Here is a 17939-nt window from a genome sequence, read left to right on the forward strand (position 1 = left end):
GACGGGCGTGCCCGCCCGTTGTCATCAAGGGCGGAGCCAGAGGGTCGCGCGACCAACCAGGGCCGAGGTGAGCACACCGAGGGGCGTGTCCTAAAGGCCGGCGGCTTGATCGCCGGAGGCGCTATAAAAAGCGCGCGCGCAAGGTACTGAGAGGGAGATCATCCAGCAGCGATTTTTGTCCAGAAGAGATCATCCAGAAAGATCATCCAGCAGCGATTCTTGTCCAAGAGAGATCGTCCAGGGAAGCACAAAGCCTGCTATTCGTCGCCTTGCTCGCCAAAGTTGGACCAAGCAAGAGAGTTGGGCAAGAAGCAAGCACGTTGTTCAGTGGTGTCGTTGGACCAGACGAGTCCTGGCAAAGCACGCGACGTCCACGCAGCAGGAGCAGCAGCCACAGCAGCTTCAGATACAGCAGCTTGGGGCCTGGGTGGCAGTTTTGAGCGGGGCCGCGAAGGAACGGCGGCTGCCAAACGCGCCGATCGTGCTGCAGTACCGGTGGCCCTTCCTCTCCCTCCAGCCATCCACCTCCCGCCAGTCCTATCATCATTCCCCGCGTGAGTCTGTCTTTGTTTGTTCTGTCCCTGGGTATTTAATTAAGCTTGTATAAGGAATTTGCACTGTGTCTCTAATATCTTCTGTATATTATTTTCTTATCTTTCCTTCTCCTTGGTTTTTTTGAGCCTGTAAATAGTAAATAAATTAGATTCGTATTTCCAACCTTTTTGTCTTCTTCTTCTTCACATCCGTGTCGCCTTAGTCTTTTCCCTATTGAATCTGTGGCGCGATCCGGCCAACGTTTGGGAATCGGGTTAGTCGGGGTAACTGCACGGCCGCGGGGCCATCCGCTCGGCAAACACAACATCTTATCCGCGGTCCGTAACAATATGTATGTATGCACATATGTATGTATGTATGTATGTATGTATGTATGTACCCAGTGTATTTATTTTCGGTACCGGAGGAAGTGTGTGAAAAGACTAGAACTTATAGTCAGGTTCACTGTGTCAATAAATTATATTTCGTTCAAAATCATGGTAGATTAGCAAACCTATACATTTTTGGAAAGGTTATAGCATAAGGAAACTAAAAATCAATGTTTACATTTGGAGAGATACCTGTATGGCGGTCATTTTGGATTTTCAAAATGGCCACTGTAAAATACATATTTTGTTCTATTTCTGCCTCTACTTACCCTAAAAACTTTTAAAAATATACTAAACCTATATTTTCAGGGACAAGGAATCCAATGAAAGTATCAAATTAGTGCTATGGGGAATGGTAAGACACGAATCAAAGGTTTTGAATTGCAAAATACTGTCTTTATATTCGTGATAAGTTGCATAATCAAATACATGTTATCATTTTGTACAGGCAGTTAATAACATCAAAATGTGTCACAATAATTCATATCACCAAACATACACAGGCAGTCAGCAAAATCATATATACACATGCAGTCAGTATAACTTCACATCTACACAGGCAGTCAATGACAAAATATACACAGGCAGTCAATGGCATCAAACATACACGATTACAGAATATGCCATTTAGAGTTCGTCATCACTGTCCCGTGTGTCGTATCCGACAATATAGTCCGCATCGTTTTCACAGTCCGTTCCACACAAGCAAAGGTCGGTCAAATTGATTGGCAAATCGAATTGGTCGAATGGTCGATCGAATGGAATTCGATGAATCGAATCGATCGAATTGGTCGAATGGTCGATCGAAGCGATTGGTCGAATCGAATTGGTCGAATCGAATTGGTCGGAATTGGCAAATGTAAACATTGATTTTCAGATTTTCCATGTAATAACGTTTCCAAAAATGTATATGTTTGCTAATCTACCATGATTTTGAACGAAAAAACATAGTGAACCTGACTATTAAGGTTAATAATTTTTATTGTACGTTATCTTACTATAATTCACCAAATATCTGTCCGTCTGTTCCCAGGTACCGCAAAAACGGCTGAACCGATCGCAACAAAATTTTGGGTGGGTAATCCTGGGACCCCATGGAGTAAAATAGGCTATATTGTTTTTCCAATTTTTTTCACATTTTTCCAATTTTCCAGTTTTTCCAAACACGATGGAAAAATATTTACCGATATGAACAGTGATGTGGCTTTTATTGAAATTCTACAAATACTGTTTAGATTTTGATGATTTGCATGTGATATGATTTAACGGATGTTTATATAAATAGTTAAAAATAAAAAACCTTCAATTTCTGATATTTTGCCTTTTCATTTGGGCCTCCCAATTGAAGCCCCGCCCGTAGGGTGTGTACCGTTGCTAGTTTAGGTAATTTCAGTTTTGTCCTTTACCCACAAAACAAAACTTTACTTTACCCACTCCTTCCCTCCCCGACAAAAAAAAAAAAAAAAAAAAAAAAAACTTTGCGGAGGGAATTCACCAGCTTGTGAAACCTTCGACTATGGAATCAGCAGCACTATGGAATGAGACTTGTTTTGGCCATCCTAATCGTTTTTGGGTTATTTGGCCATCCTAATAGTTTGACTGTTTGGGGTCAACTTATTGTACTTGAGGCACACTTTTGTTGCACTAATCCCCTTTTGGGCCATGGTTTTGACTTCGGCACACAACAAAGTTTGGCTCAATCCCAGGTCATGTGACATTATTATTCAGTTTGATAATCACCACGAAGGGATAAACACGATCTTCCACGCAAACCCATACCCCAAACAAGAATACGTGTAATCTGTAAACCCAAACCTGAGTGAAGGGATCTTGATGAGGTGCCCTACGGGTGTGCCGTACTGCACTCTCAGCCTCACTATCGGACGATCCCGTGGTGTTAACATCGTCAGCAGCAGCAATCAAGTCATCCCACAATAAATCTTCTGGTTCAGAGTCATGCCGTGTGCTCTCTGAGTCGTGACGCAAGCCACCTGCGTCATTGGGTGCTGGAGTAGTGACCCTGTCAGTCTCAACACAGTTCCTCCAGATGGGGGCTTGTTGGGTTTCATTTATTTTGGGCTTCATAGAACACAATGCTGTAGGTTTGGAAGGCACCTGCAAACGATATGATAATAATAATAATAATAATAATAATAATAATAATAATAACAACCCCAACAACAAATCTAAAAGACAGCACTGAAAATTTGCAACCGAAACTTTTTCTAAGCATGGCATTTGGAAAATGGAGTGAAGTGTCGACTCAAATGTCATGGTGTCAAATCCAAAAATATTCCAATTGCATGTACACAATGGTGCCAAAGTTCTGAAGACCAAATCTAGGCATATCAGGAGACCAGAAGAGCAAGATCCGTTTCCAAGCAGAAGCATAGTTTCCAACACAAAGTATTATGTGGAGCGATCTTAGACAGGGATAGCATAGCAAAAGCAAAGGAAAAACCCAAACCAACATATCCTGGGCAAAAGGTAGACACAAACAGCTTATCATGTGGCGGACAGATCATTGGGGATCACAAGCTGCAGCTGCTTTATGTTCATGTTGATAAAAGCCATTAGGGAAGAAAGGAGAAAAGCCAAGCTACACAAAAGTGTCCCCAAGTGAAACAAGCCAGGGCAAAGACTTTAGAGACAGAAGAAAAAGAGAACACGATGCAGGTGCCGACACTTGATGACAGCTGAAGTCAGGAAAAAAGGCAGCTGCTTGGAGTAAAGTGGTTAGAGATTATGAAGACATGAAACATGAAGAGATAATGCAACAAGGCCTGTCACATCAGAGACCGGGTGCTAGCAGGCCGAGCCAAAACGGAGGCCAACCGACAAGTACCTGCAGAACCCCGGGGAAGAAACAGACATCCGAATCCATTTCCGAAGGACTTTGAGAGTCCAAGGACTTGTCGCTCTCTTCAATGGTTGAAGACTTGGCCTGTAGTCCAAGAAATATACAAAATGCACTTTTCTAGAATTTCACTTAACTTTCAACAACTTCAAAGTCAATGGTTTGCCTTCAATTGATGACATATCTTCGTCAAGTAAGAATTGCTCCACAAAAGATCACCCGCATACCTTATCACTGCACCATCTGCCAACATATCAGGTTAGAGCGGCAAGGAATACAAAACATATCCTGATAAGACGAGCACAGGTAATATTTGATCTGAGCCTTGGAAAGTCACCCTCATCAGAGATCGAATGAAAAGTGAGAATCGTTGAAAGTGTCAATTTCACCACAGTGCAGTCCTTGAGGAGCAATGTGGTGAATCTTAAAACTGGATGGAATGCTGCATCCCATCATTTTGTAGAACTGCAACCACACACAGTTAGTTGGATTCTCATCCAAGTGCATTCAAACCAAAAAGAGACAGCTCCGTATTGATAACTTCATATAAACCATTCTGATGCTCCTCAAAGTTACCAAATAATTTGATAATTAATAATAATAATAATAATAATAATGTGCTTGCAGCATTTTATGCAATGTCGGAGTGCCTAAACAGCGAAATGCACCACAAAGCTACCGATCCTGATGACAAATCCCTAAGGATTCCGAATCTGGTGATACCTGTCCAAACTGTTGGGCAACCTGATCTAATACATAGGTTGAGTGTAATAAAATCTGCAAACTAGAGGCCTACTTTTTGGAAAAAAAACTTTCTTCCTCGATTGGGAACATGAAGCATCGAGGCCTAATTCATCAAGTTCCTATTCTATAATGAAAATAGTTGTAGGGATAAAGATATATGTGGCTCCTTACAAAATTGTTTTAAAAAATTATCAGTGATGAAATACTCACGGAAGACTTTGTACACATACATCACATTCAGGACAAAGACTATAATAGTAGACATCAATTTACGTTTTACAATAATTACAAGGACATTAGGAGACAATGGACAAAAAAACGGTATGTGGGATTTGAACCTTGCACCATGAATCAACAGTTAAGATGTAAACCCAAGAGGCCCAGAGGTTAACAAAACATTTGTAGTAACTAACCAAAGTAGCAAGCTGGAACTATCACAAGAACTATCACAAATATCTTAATTCTCTGCATCCTCCATTTTACAAAATCTTTCCTTGGTCATCTGAACTCCTATCCAACTACAAGACCTTTCACTGCAGCTTGATGGAATACTGCTCTCCCCTCTGGGCTGGCTCCCCTGCCTCACATCTTGCTCAGCTTGACACTGTGGAAACCAAGGCCTTCAAGATCATTGGAATCTCCCACAATAAAACTGAGTCTATGGGTCTATCACTTCGCCATCGCAGACATGTGGTCTCTTTGTCTTCTGCCGCCACCTTTGTGGTCTTGTGCTCTCTGCTCTTTCCGTGCTTTGTCCCCGCACTCCCAACTACCCCCTTTCACCTCACCCTCACCTCCCCCACGAATTTCTGCAGGGTGCACAGAGTCCAACCATCAACCACCTTCTGATGAAACTACACAATCTCAGATCATCCCAAATCCAAAAACATGATATTTTCTACCCTCGTTAACTCCCGACACTCCACCACAATCCCTCTTCCTTCCAGTGTTGTCGTCAAGTCCAACTGGTCCGAGTCCAAGCCCAAGCTGTCTGTGTCAACTTCTTGTTTTCTTGGTTTAAATGTTAATTTTACATCGATTGATCAGATTTAAATATACCATTTTGTTTGTTAGGTTCTACTTATAACATTATACATGATGCTTTTAATGTAAGTACATGTAGTTTGAGAATTGGAAAAATTGTATCGCATTTACGAAATGTAAGTACATTTACGATTTTTTTATCATTATTTATTTATTTACGATTTGATCAGAGTTGGGCTAGTGTTGTATAATAATAATATCGTTGGTGTTGGTGGTGTTGGCCCAACCCTGGTGTTGGGCTAGCGGCTAGGGTGCTGGCTTAGGATCCTTGGATCCTGGGTTCGAATCCCGGTCAATCGCTGAATTAACGCCAGGGGGGTTGACTCAGCCTGTCATCCTTCCGAGGTCGGCTAATTGAGTACCAGTTCACTGGTAATTCCCTGTTTGTCGTTAAAGGCGGCAAAAAGGGTTGGCGTCAGGAAGGGCATCCGGCCGTAAAACATTGCTTCAAAAAGGGGACCAAAAAACAACAACAACCATGGTTCCCGAAAAAGGCCAACCCCCGCTTTGCGGGGAAAAATGGCCTCTAAAGGTGGTTTTTATTTACGATTTGATCAGAGTAGTGATGGCAATGCACAAAAGAGCGCGCACAGCTGTAAGGACGAAGGACGGGAACAGTGGTGAGTTTGAGGTGAAGGTGGGAGTGCATCAGGGGTCGGTACTAAGTCCACTACTATTTGTAGCTGTGATGGAGGTGCTGGCTCAGAACGTAAAGGAGGGTTTACCGTGGGAGTTGTTGTATGCAGCTGATCTGGTGTTGATTGCGGAAAGTATGGATGGACTGAAGGAAAAGATGAACAAGTGGAAGGAATGTATGGAGACAAAAGGTCTGAAGGTGAATATAGGAAAGACGAAGGTGATGGCAAGTGGTAAAGCATGTGGTGAGGTGGAAAGAACTGGGAAGTGGCCGTGTGCTGTGTGCAGGAAGGGTGTCGGAGTGAACTCCATTCAATGTACAATGTGCGCTGAGTGGGTTCATCAAAAATGTAGTGGTCTGAGAGGGCCATTAACCAGTGTGGCAGCTACATTCAAATGTAAGGTGTGCACAGAGGGAGCTGCAAATGGAGGAAATGTTGAGTTGGATCTTGGAGACGACGTGAAGCTGGAAGGTGTGAAAACATTTTGCTACCTCGGAGACATGCTGAATGGAGAAGGTGGATCAGACTCGGCAACGGTTGCAAGAGTGAGATGTGCATGGAAGAAGTTTCGGGAACTGAGTGGCGTGCTGATGAGGAGGGGAGTGTCGTTGAAGCTGAAGGGAAAGGTGTATGCTGCATGTGTGTGAATTGTTATGATTTATGGGAGCGAGACATGGGTAATGAACGTAGAGCAGCAACGAAGGCTGGAAAGGGTGGAAATGCGAATGGTTCGGTGGATGTGCGGAGTATCGTTGGGAGAGGAAGACAAATGATGAATTGCGAAAGATGATGGGAATAGAGCCTGTGATGGATGCTGTGAAGAGGAACAGGTTGAGATGGTTTGGTCATGTGTTGAGGAAGGATGAAAGTGACTGGTTGAGAAGAGTGATGGAAATGAATGTAGAAGGAAGTAGAGGACGGGGAAGACCGAGAAAGACTTGGCTAAAGATGGTGGAAGAAGAAATGCGGGCAAGGGGGTTAACAAGGGGAGATGCAGAAAATACGGCAAAATGGAGAAGATTGTCATGGGGAACGCAAGGCTAACCCCCGCTCTAGCAGGGAAAATGGCCTTAAAATGCATGTTGTTGTTGTTGTGTTGTATTTGCCAAATCACGTTCAATCGAATAACTATACTGTAGATTACACATATGTTGACTGTGATCGAGGTTTAATGTATTCTGTGGGCTGCGGAAATTAATTGTTTTTTTCAAAACACGTAAATTAACACCTAACTTGTTGATATGAATGTCCAAATAAGTCCTTTTTGTGTTTACAAGTACAACGATGTAAAGTATGTCACTATGCTTATTAAAAGTAGGCCATAAATCCAAGCACAAAGGAGCAAAGTTCTCAATAAAAGCCACTGTAGGCACTCAGTGCAGTAGTATTGTGACAAGTTCCTGGGACACGACCAAGACACCCCAACCCACCAATGATGATGCAATCATATAACCTTCATAACTACATAACCATTATATACTCTTTTACTTATTTATTCTTAGTGATGAAAAACCAACTTGGATTTTGTCATAAATGTTTACAATTGAAAAAGGAAAAAAAAAAAAAATCAACTATCAACTTCTTTATGCCAGCATGAACTGCTCATTGTAAGTCAAACTTGTTTACAAATGAAACATTTTATCAGGGGACATATCTGGGTATGCCTTCGGATAAGTTTTATGGCTCTCTCCGAGGATAGAAAAGGGCAATAGTTGGACAAGTAAAATATAGTGATCCATCAGCTGCTGCAAGAGCTTCTCTGCTTAAGGACAGGAAAGACGAGTTTGAAAGGCAAGATTTCTAAATGGACTGGCAATATGAGTTTGATGTCGATGGTATAACTAGAGCAATGCGACTGCATCACCAATATGCCTCCACGTAGTCCCTGCTCGTGACAACGGGTAGGCGCCCTCGTTGACTTTCCTAAAAATAAACAAGTTTGATTTAAAATCCCTTCAGCTGTTCTCAAGTATCACATTTTTACCAGACATGACAGGTTTCACATCGATCGGTGAAGCAGTTTTGGAGAGTTTTTAAAAATATCTGATTTCAAGCTAAGATGGCTGCCACACCACGTGACAAATGACATCAAAAATAAATGTACACTCTGCATATGTATGGGTAGGGGATCATGTTTGTGAGGTTCCGTGTTGATTGGATAAGGTTCATTTTTCTATCCAAGATGGCTGCCAAACCACGCGATCTAAGACATCATCATTTTCAAACTATATGCAGCAATGGTGTTAGATAATATTTGTAAGGTTTCACATTGATATGGTAAGTGGTGTCTGAGATATAGTTATTTAATATTTTCCTTCAATCTAATATGGCTGCCACACCATGTAACTGATGACGTAGTCATGATCAACTTTTAATGACCATGCCTAGTTGATGACACGCGTAAAGTTTAGAGTCGATCGCTTCGGTGGTTTGGGAGAAGATGTGTTTTTAAGGTTTTACGTTTAATCCAATATGGCTGCCAAACCATGTGACCTATGATGTCATAAATTTAATATTTCCATACAAATGGGTCGTAGATCATGTGCAGGCAATTTCAGATTTTTAGGATAAGGTATTCGATGAAAACATTTACGGCTGGTATACCACTTCACCTATGATGTCATCATTATCATGTTTTTGTTCCCCGTCAGGAGTACTTGACAATGTACCAAGTTTCAATTTTTTCCATTCAGCAGTTTCCAAGAAATCTTTTTATTATTATTTGCATTTAATCCAAGATGGCTGCCATACCACGTGAGCTATGACATCACAATTATCATAAAACATTCTGCTTGGGTGTCACTCCTACCCTGAAAGTTTCATCTCATTCGGACATATGGTTGCTGAGAAAAACGAGGTTTAGCCCGTACGGACGGACTGACGGACAATCCGAAAACGTAATGTCTCCGGCCACCTTCGGAGGCGAAGGCATAAAAATTCCTCCTGGACTTCCCAATCAGGTTCTTTACTCAAACCGAGGCTCAACTAAAGAGGAGTGCAAGTTATGTTGGACAAAGAGGTATGCACTTTTTTTTTTTCATAAACATATATGTTTGATTGAAATTTGTTAAAAAATATATTTAACCCCCTCCAGCTCTTGTCTCTTCGAAAACCCAAAATCAATGACAATCTGGGTGGTCGATTTGCACCATCAAATGGATTTTTTTTTAGGTTAAGTCTAGGCTCGTGCAAGAGCTAGCACATAGAACATATAACAAGAAGAAAAAGACATAAAATGTCATAGCCCCCACCATGGTTTTAGTAATTTTGCTGTACAGAGATAAGGGCTGTCAGTCGGCCATATTTGGTCAGATGACAAAACAAAATCTGCATATATACACTCTCATGTATTGTCTTTGTGCCAATGTTGAAGAAAATCGATCCAGGCATGTCCGAGAAATGGATGGGGACATGTTTAAGTAACAAAATGGCCTCCAGTTGGCCATCTTGGATCTGATCTCGATAAAAATGGCGTGCATATGTAACGCATAATTAATTATCTGTGTGCCAGATTTTAACAAGATTGGTAAACGCATGTCCGAGAATTGGTTGAGGACGTGGCCAATATCGGGTTTTTACAACTAAAATGGCCGCCAGTATACCAGTTGGTCATCTTTGATCAGATCACAAAATAAAGTGAAGTGCACATTTATGCCGTCATGTGCTGTGCTTGTGCCAAGTTTGAACAAAATCGGACCATGCATGTTCAATAAATGGTCGGGGATACGTTGAAGTAACAAAATGGACGCCAGACGGCCAACTTTGATCACATCATGAAAAAAATGATGTGCATATGTATGCCATCATATGGTTGCTGAGAAAAATTGAAATAGTCTTTGTAACAAGTATGAGCAAAGTCAGTTCATACATGTCCGAGATATGGTTGCGAGCGCACGCACACAGACGGACAAGACCCGATCCATAAGCCCCGGTTTTGGACTAAGTCCAACGGGGGCTAATAAAGGTACTGTTTTGTGGAAACAATTGATTGCATCTTATGCAGAGGAAACGAGGTAATGCATGTTTTGTTTGAAGTGATCACGCCTGCAGTGTAATATACACCGCCCAAAGATGGTTCCGTAAGTTCTTGTAATTCAGAGGAAAGGAAATAATGGTCTTAAATAATAAATAAATAAAACACTTTTCGTTTTCGTCTTACTTTTCACACTATTTCATATGAGCATATGCATATGCTCATTTGCCTCCATGCTCATATGCCTCCATGCTCATTTGCCTCCATGCTCATATGCCTCCATGCTCATATGCCTCCATGCTCATTTGCCTCCATGCTCATTTGCCTCCATGCTCATTTGCCTCCATGCTCATTTGCCTCCATGCTCATATGCCTCCATGCTCATATGCCTCCATGCTCATATGCCTCCATGCTCATATGCCTCCATGCTCATATGCCTCTATGCTCATATGCCTCCATGCTCATTTGCCTCCATGCTCATTTGCCTCTTTCATGCAATTTAATGCAATTCACATATGTGAAGTCAAACGAAAATAGGTTTGGAAGTGAAATGTCTCATGCATAATTAATTAATTAGGAGGCCGGGGAAATTCGAGTTTTGTTTTTTTAACTACTTCTCTTAGAAATTATTATGTACACGTATATTTTAGAGAAGTTATGTCCACGTGCACTTTGAAATGTACATGTACACTTTTAAATGTCTACATACACTTTAATGTTATATGAAATGTACATGTACTCTTTTATGTTATATGACATGTACATGTACACATACACTTTAATGTTATACAAAATGTACATGTACACTTTTAAATGTCTACATACACTTTAATGTTATATGAAATGTGCATGTACTCTTTTATGTTATATGACATGTACATGTACACTTTAATGTTATACGAAATGTACATGTACACTTTTAAATGTCTACATACAGTTTAATGTTATATGAAATGTACAAATACACTTTAATGTTATACAAAATGTACATGTACACTTTTAAATGTCTACATACAGTTTAATGTTATATGAAATGTACATGTACTCTTTTATGTTATATGACATGTACATGTACACTTTAATGTTATATCAAATGTACACTGAAATGTTATATGAAATGTACATGTACTCTTTAATGTTATATGAAATGTACATGTACTCTTTAATGTTATATGAAATGTACATGTACACTTTAATGTTATATGAAATGTACATGTACACTTTGAAATGTCCACGTACACTTTAATGTTACATGAAATGTACATGTACACTTTGAAATGTCCACGTACACTTTAATGTTATATGAAATGTCCACGTACACTTTAATGTTATACGAAATGTCCACGTACACTTTAATGTTATATGAAATGTACATGTACACTTTGAAATGTCCACGTACACTTTAATGTTACATGAAATGTACACGTCCACTTTCGTACACTTATCAGCATGTTTGTGTCAACTCTGAGTTCATGTACATTTTAAAAAGTAGAAACCACGTTGAAGACTGGACAAGGTATGTTTTGATTACAAGGAAAATAGTCATAATTAATAGTTACGTCTTTATTTAAAAACTCCCCTTTTGTCTGGGTTTTGTATGTAAAGTATAATCTTTGCTGTCGAGATGTCCAGCGATGTGTTCAGTTACTAAGCAACTTGCCAAGCCAGCCGTTCCTTATCAATCATTTCGTTTGAGTGACGCCAGTTTGAGTGCTTAAGCCGCATGGTTTACATGGTGAAACAGCGGCTCGGTACTCTGTGGGGACAACCCAGGAGCAGGGTCCCCAGGCTACCAGAAAATGGGAAAACCCCGGGAAATTAAAAAAAAAACCCAAAGCAGCATAGCCTCAACTCACCATCTAATATATAAAATTTGTCCGACGTCTGCGTCTGTTTGTTCACGTTTTTCACAAAGACGGCTGGGCTAACAACCACCAAATGTGACACACAGACCAAGTCCGACCTGAGGATTGTCCTGAGGGTATTTTCATCCACCACCTCAGCCTTCAAAGACCCCCTAAGACACCCCCCCCCCCTTCCTGCTTTTTACATGCTTGAGAGATTAGACCCTTTAAGACCCTTGAAAACTCTGAACACCCTTAAGTAAGACCCTTTAAAACCCCGAATACTCCAAAGATGCTTTAGACCCTTTAAGACCTTCAACACCCTTAAGACCTCGAAGACCTTTTAAGACCTTGGAGAACCATCTACCCACCAGAATCGCCTCACCTCACCTCTCTCTCTCTCTCTCTGTCTGTCTCTGTCTCTCCCAACTCCTCTCTGTCTCACCTCCTCCCCCTCCCCTTTTCCACATCCTCCCCCTCCCCCTCCCTCCCATCCTCTATCCCCTCTTCTCTGTCCCCCCTCCTCTCTTAATATTCCCGTCAATGAAGCGACCCTGCGTTGCCCGGCAACACCGGGTACCTCTGCTAGTACTATGTATAATTTGAGAAGCATGTGGATTTACCGCACTTGTATGCACTCCTGAACCACTGGATGGAATGGGTTAAAACTGGTGGTTGTACTCGGGTTGGGAGAAAGGGGAGGTAGAACGCCAATGATATCAATGTGGATGTGCTCCATAACCGCTTCTCCCGGTGTGAGGGTGGTGAAGAGGGGTAATAAAATCATAATAAATATCCCAATTCTGTGCATGAAAACCATAGACATCATATCATAGAAGTGGGGGAATTATCATGAAAAATCATACTGTTTGTGTGTTGTATTTCTGCTGGACAGAATGAGTTTTAAAATGATGGTTGTACTCGGGGTGTGCATGGGAAGATTTTAGGCAGTAAAATAAATTAACATTACTGGGGGGTTCAGGGTGGGAAGAGGACACCCATTCTCTCTCTGTAAATATGTGTGGAATAGCATGGCTCGTGGTGGGAACAGGTATAACAAGTCATACTAAAATAAGCCAATTCTGGGGGAGCTAACCCATCCGTAAGGATGGGTTCTTCGCCAGATAAATCAAAATGAAGTCCACATTACAGGGTGCCCCCTGTTGGCACTCATTTTAGTGACATCATTTTACTAGGAACCATGCAGCTGAGGTGTGAGCGCATGCAGCTGAGGTGTGAGCGCATGCAGCTGAGGTGTGAGCGCATGCAGCTGAGGTGTGAGCGCATGCAGCTGAGGTGTGAGCGCATGCAGCTGAGGTGTGAGCGCATGCAGCTGAGCTGTGAGCGCATGCAGCTGAGGTGTGAGCGCATGCAGCTGAGGTGTGAGCGCAAAAATAATTTCACTGCGTTAACACCATAGTTAACTTTGAGGCAGGAAATTAAAAAAATTATGATGATGACAATTTCAAATGACAAAACTAACAGGAGCAAATTTTATAAAAAGAGGTTAATAAGTTACCTTTTTGCTTTCAGTGTGTGTGCGTCTTTGGCGAAGTGAGCTGCTCAACTGCCCCTCTGTAGGAAATGGACCACAAGTGTTTGATGCTGGTGGTTCCTCGTCGTCGGTTGATATGTCATGTGAATCCCTGAACACCTGTTCACTCAAGTAAGCAGCAAATTCTGATTAGCTTAAATACTCTCCTGACCTTCCCACGCCTAATCACATTTTGCTCTTCTGACAGGTTTAAAAAGTGTAATAATAACACTCAGATTATTTTGCCGTATTCCCGTGAGGTCAGCCGAGGAACATTTTGGGCCAAGTTATTCATTAACTGCCTGGCCAGACTTGACATTCGACTGAAAGTGAAAGAAAAATTTGAATTTAGCCACGGTGCCGACGATAACTCAACTGATTTTCAGACATTACTCATAGATTTAATTTAAATGCATTAGGAAGAGTACCCATCCCAAGTGACAGGAAAAGCTAGCAAAAGTACCCCCTCCTCTCTCTTCCTCCCCTTCTCCCCTTCCCCTCTCTCCTTCCCTCCCCTTCTCTCTCTCTCCAACTCTTCTCTCCCCCCTGCCCCTCCCACTCCCTTCCCCACTCCCCTGCCCCTCCCACTCCCTTCCCCCTGCCACTACTTCCCCCACTCCTCTTCCCTCCTTCCTTCACTCCTCTCCCTTCCTTCCTTCCCCCACTCCTCTCCCTTCCTTCCTTCCCCCACTCCTCTCCCTTCCTTCCTTCCCCCACTCCTCTCCCTTCCTTCCTTCCCCCACTCCTCTCCCTTCCTTCCTTCCCCCACTCCTCTCCCTTCCTTCCTTCCCCCACTCCTCTCCCTTCCTTCCTTCCCCCACGCCTCTCCCTTCCTTCCTTCCCCCACTCCTCTCCCTTCCTTCCTTCCCCCACTCCTCTCCCTTCCTTCCTTCCCCCACTCCTCTCCCTTCCTTCCTTCCCCCACTCCTCTCCCTTCCTTCCTTCCCCCACTCCTCTCCCTTCCTTCCTTCCCCCACTCCTCTCCCTTCCTTCCTTCCCGCACTCCTCTCCCTTCCCCCACTCCTCTCCCTTCCCCCACTCCTCTCCCTTCCCCCACTCCTCTCCCTTCCCCCACTCCTCTCCCTTCCTTCCTTCCTTCCCCCACTCCCATTCCTCTCCCTCCCTCCCCTACTCCCATTCCTCTCCCTCCCTCCCCTACTCCCATTCCTCTCCCTCCCTCCCCTACTCCCATTCCTCTCTCTCCCTCCCCCACTCCCATTCCTCTCCCTCCCCCACTCCCATTCCCATTCCGCTCCCTCCCCCACTCCCATTCCTCTCCCTCCCCCACTCCCATTCCTCTCCCTCCCCCACTCCCATTCCTCTCCCTCCCCCACTCCCATTCCTCTCCCTCCCCCACTCCCATTCCTCTCCCTCCCCCACTCCCATTCCTCTCCCTCCCCCACTCCCATTCCTCTCCCTCCCTTCCCCACTCCCATTCCTCTCCCTCCCCCACTCCGATTCCCATTCCTCTCCCTCCCCCACTCCGATTCCCATTCCTCTCCCTCCCCCACTCCGATTCCCATTCCTCTCCCTCCCCCACTCCCATTCCTCTCCCTCCCCCACTCCCATTCCTCTCCCTCCCCCACTCCCGTCTCACATCCCGCTCCCTCCCCACTCCTTTATCCCCTCTCTCCCACTCTCCTTCCTTCTCTCCATGTCCATGCTCTATCCTTTTAAATGGCTTTAATTTTCTTTTCACTCCACTGCTATTTTTTGCTTTCGCTATTCAGTTGTTAACTTATATTTGATATCTGATGTACCATACTCGTTACTGAGCGTCTGTGCCACTAATGCAACTTCCAGAGCAAAGGTTATACTGGGTGATTTGCCATTGCCTTCCCAGCAGTAGTTCGGGCAAGAATTTGTAATTTGTTCATGGTGTCAGCGATAGCTCGCCTACTCTTCGTGAAGGACGGCGTAGGGGTCTTTAACATTCATAAACTAATGTCAGACGATGGGACGCCCAGTTTAACGTCCATCGGAGGGACGACACACATTGATGATTCACTCTGCTTGTGAAACACCAGGATGACATTTTATAGCTGGGTCGGGATTCGAACCCAGGCTAGACAGCTTAGAGGTGATTGTGGGTACCTCAAGGTCATCCTGTCTGCCGAGGTCGTCCCTTAATGCACTGTTAATAATCAAACTGCGGTTCCATGTTGTATGTATTACTATACTTTTGAAATGTATAAAAAAGTAGAGTCCGTATCCAAAAAGATCACGACCGATGTACCTGGATGATGTAAAATAAAATCCGATATACAATAATTAACTTTAAAAGAGTGAAAAAAATGAATTTTTGAGTCATTTTACCTCACGTCTCACGGAGCTTATTATATAATTATTTAATTTAATAAATCGTTTTTTCCTAATTTTTGTTCCAATTTCCCTCTTGAGTTTGACGTAATTATTTAAGTCATGATTTCTGATCGTGAAATATGCAATCAGATTTTGAATATCAGCTTTTATTAAGCCGATACGATACATTATTCAATCTTGCCAGGAACCAATCACATTGCACCTAGCTTCACATCAGCCAATCAACATAACAGCGAATGGACAGCCATCTCAGTTTTATATATATATATATATATATACATGCGGTACACTCATATGATAGGAAAGTGATGAAAATTCAGAGTGGAGCAGAATGAAATCATAGCAGGATGGAACAACTTTATAACACATATATGGAAGAAAGGCAAAGCAAGTTACATCAGGCAGTACACAAGAAAGCGTGGTAATGCAAACAAACAAGGTAATGCAAACAAACAAGGTAATGCAAACAAACAAGGGAAATATTAGTTGTTACATGGTTGTGTTCTGAAATGCACCTGTTTTGATTTAGCAGCAGGTGCTTGGTAGTTGGACAGCTGGTGCTGAGGGACAGACGAGCTGGGCTGCTGATGACCGCTTTGGCAGACAAAGTCTGGCATGCCACCTTCGTGTCTCTCCGCAGGAACATTACAGCGACGCCGAGTTCTTTTATTTACCCATAAGCACATCGGTGATATATGTGAGCAACAAGGAAATATTGGTGGAGGATTAATCATGTTTTTATAAGCTATGTGTAGAAGTTAAACTTTTGTCTAAACTAAAATTATTAACTTTTTTTTAAAGAAAAGATGCTGTGACATGAAGTAACAATGAAGCAGTTAGTAACACTTTGAAACCCATACTTCATAAAATTGCTTCAACTCACCTTTCATTTCCACTGCTTTTCATCGATTTCATAACGCCAAAAAATGAAGGGATTTTAAAAGAAAAGATCAATTTCACATACATTTGTGACGAAAACATTTAAAAGAAGAAAATAAATGTGAGTAAACCTGCGAGATCGAGAGATGGGGACAAACCTGCGGTGGCGAGTGACGGGTGGACGCTGCGCCTTGTAGAAATGAGTCGACACGATCTGGCAGTGAACGGTTCCCAAAAGAAACATGAGGATTACTGTGCCGAGTACCTCCAGGCTAGGTACCACGTGCTCCGCCAAAGTTGCCATGAACAGGCAAACTGAAATCACTGTGGGAAGTATGGCAAGAATGCACCGAATCAAAAGGATTCATTGCATTTACAGCATTTAACCCCTGACTATCACGTCTCCTTCTCCCTCCTTTTGCTTTAAATATTTCCCTATTGATTCTTGTCTTTTTGCAATTGTTGTTTTCATGTTTTGTTATGCATTATGTTTGCCACTCTGTCAAAGCGCCTTTGGGCTTCATGAAAAGCGCTATACAAAATAAATGAATTATTATTATTATTATTGGCAAAAGTATCATGTGCAGGATCACCTTCCATTTAGAGTTTTTTAAAAGAACTCGTTCAACAGCAAACAAACTCAAAAACCCAGAAAAGCAAAAAGTATTTGATTGTTTTTTTTAACAAGACACAACTCAATAAAGAGAATGTTGAAAAAAAAAGTTGAAACGGTTGATTAGCACAATTACATATCAACCCTTTCCCTCCCCAGTAAAGAAAGAGCAAACCTAAAGCTTGCATAAGTAATTCAGTTCTTAGGAAAAGTGAAATAAAATGACAATATAATGCAGAGTTAAATGGGAAGGGTTGTGGAAGAAAGCAACCACAAAAAAGTAAAATAAAATAAAAGAGGAAACACGAATCTCCCACAATAAGTCATCAAATTTCGCAAGACGCAGCATGAAGAACCCTACAATCGTGGGTCAGCAGGAAACGTGAACAAAGGACCACACCCAAGGTGAGTGTGATGCCCGAACTGCACAATTGATGCTCCAATGCCTCATTTCGTTTCACACCATGGATGTGGTTTCAACAGACTGCAAAGATGCGTGAACACCAACCACCAACCATTTTGCTTCATTGCTGAGCTTTGACAACGAAGTCTTCATTCCCATCTCACT

General features: G+C 42.5%; 1 protein-coding gene across 33 annotated transcripts in view; it reads right to left on the bottom strand.

Moving 5' to 3' along the window:
• PHTF2 (putative homeodomain transcription factor 2) overlaps positions 1–17939 on the bottom strand; it is a 76348-nt gene that overhangs the window by 14095 nt on the left and 44314 nt on the right. For 20 of the 33 annotated variants that reach the window (XM_078786908.1, XM_078786915.1, XM_078786910.1 and 17 more), the window contains 5 exons: positions 16917–17082; positions 16395–16542; positions 13543–13677; positions 3769–3867; positions 2739–3038 (listed from right to left, as the gene is read on the bottom strand). In XM_078786908.1, the coding sequence (XP_078643034.1) occupies positions 2739–3038; positions 3769–3867; positions 13543–13677; positions 16395–16542; positions 16917–17082 (848 nt within the window). The remainder of the gene's footprint in view (positions 1–2738; positions 3039–3768; positions 3868–13542; positions 13678–16394; positions 16543–16916; positions 17083–17939) is intronic. The other 13 variants (XM_078786928.1, XM_078786920.1, XM_078786927.1 and 10 more) reach the window with 1 other exon arrangement.

Source organism: Myxine glutinosa, chromosome 11 (genome assembly GCF_964187855.1).
Source record: "Myxine glutinosa chromosome 11, kmMyxGlut1.1, whole genome shotgun sequence".
In the NCBI taxonomy this organism is placed as follows: domain Eukaryota; kingdom Metazoa; phylum Chordata; class Myxini; order Myxiniformes; family Myxinidae; genus Myxine; species Myxine glutinosa.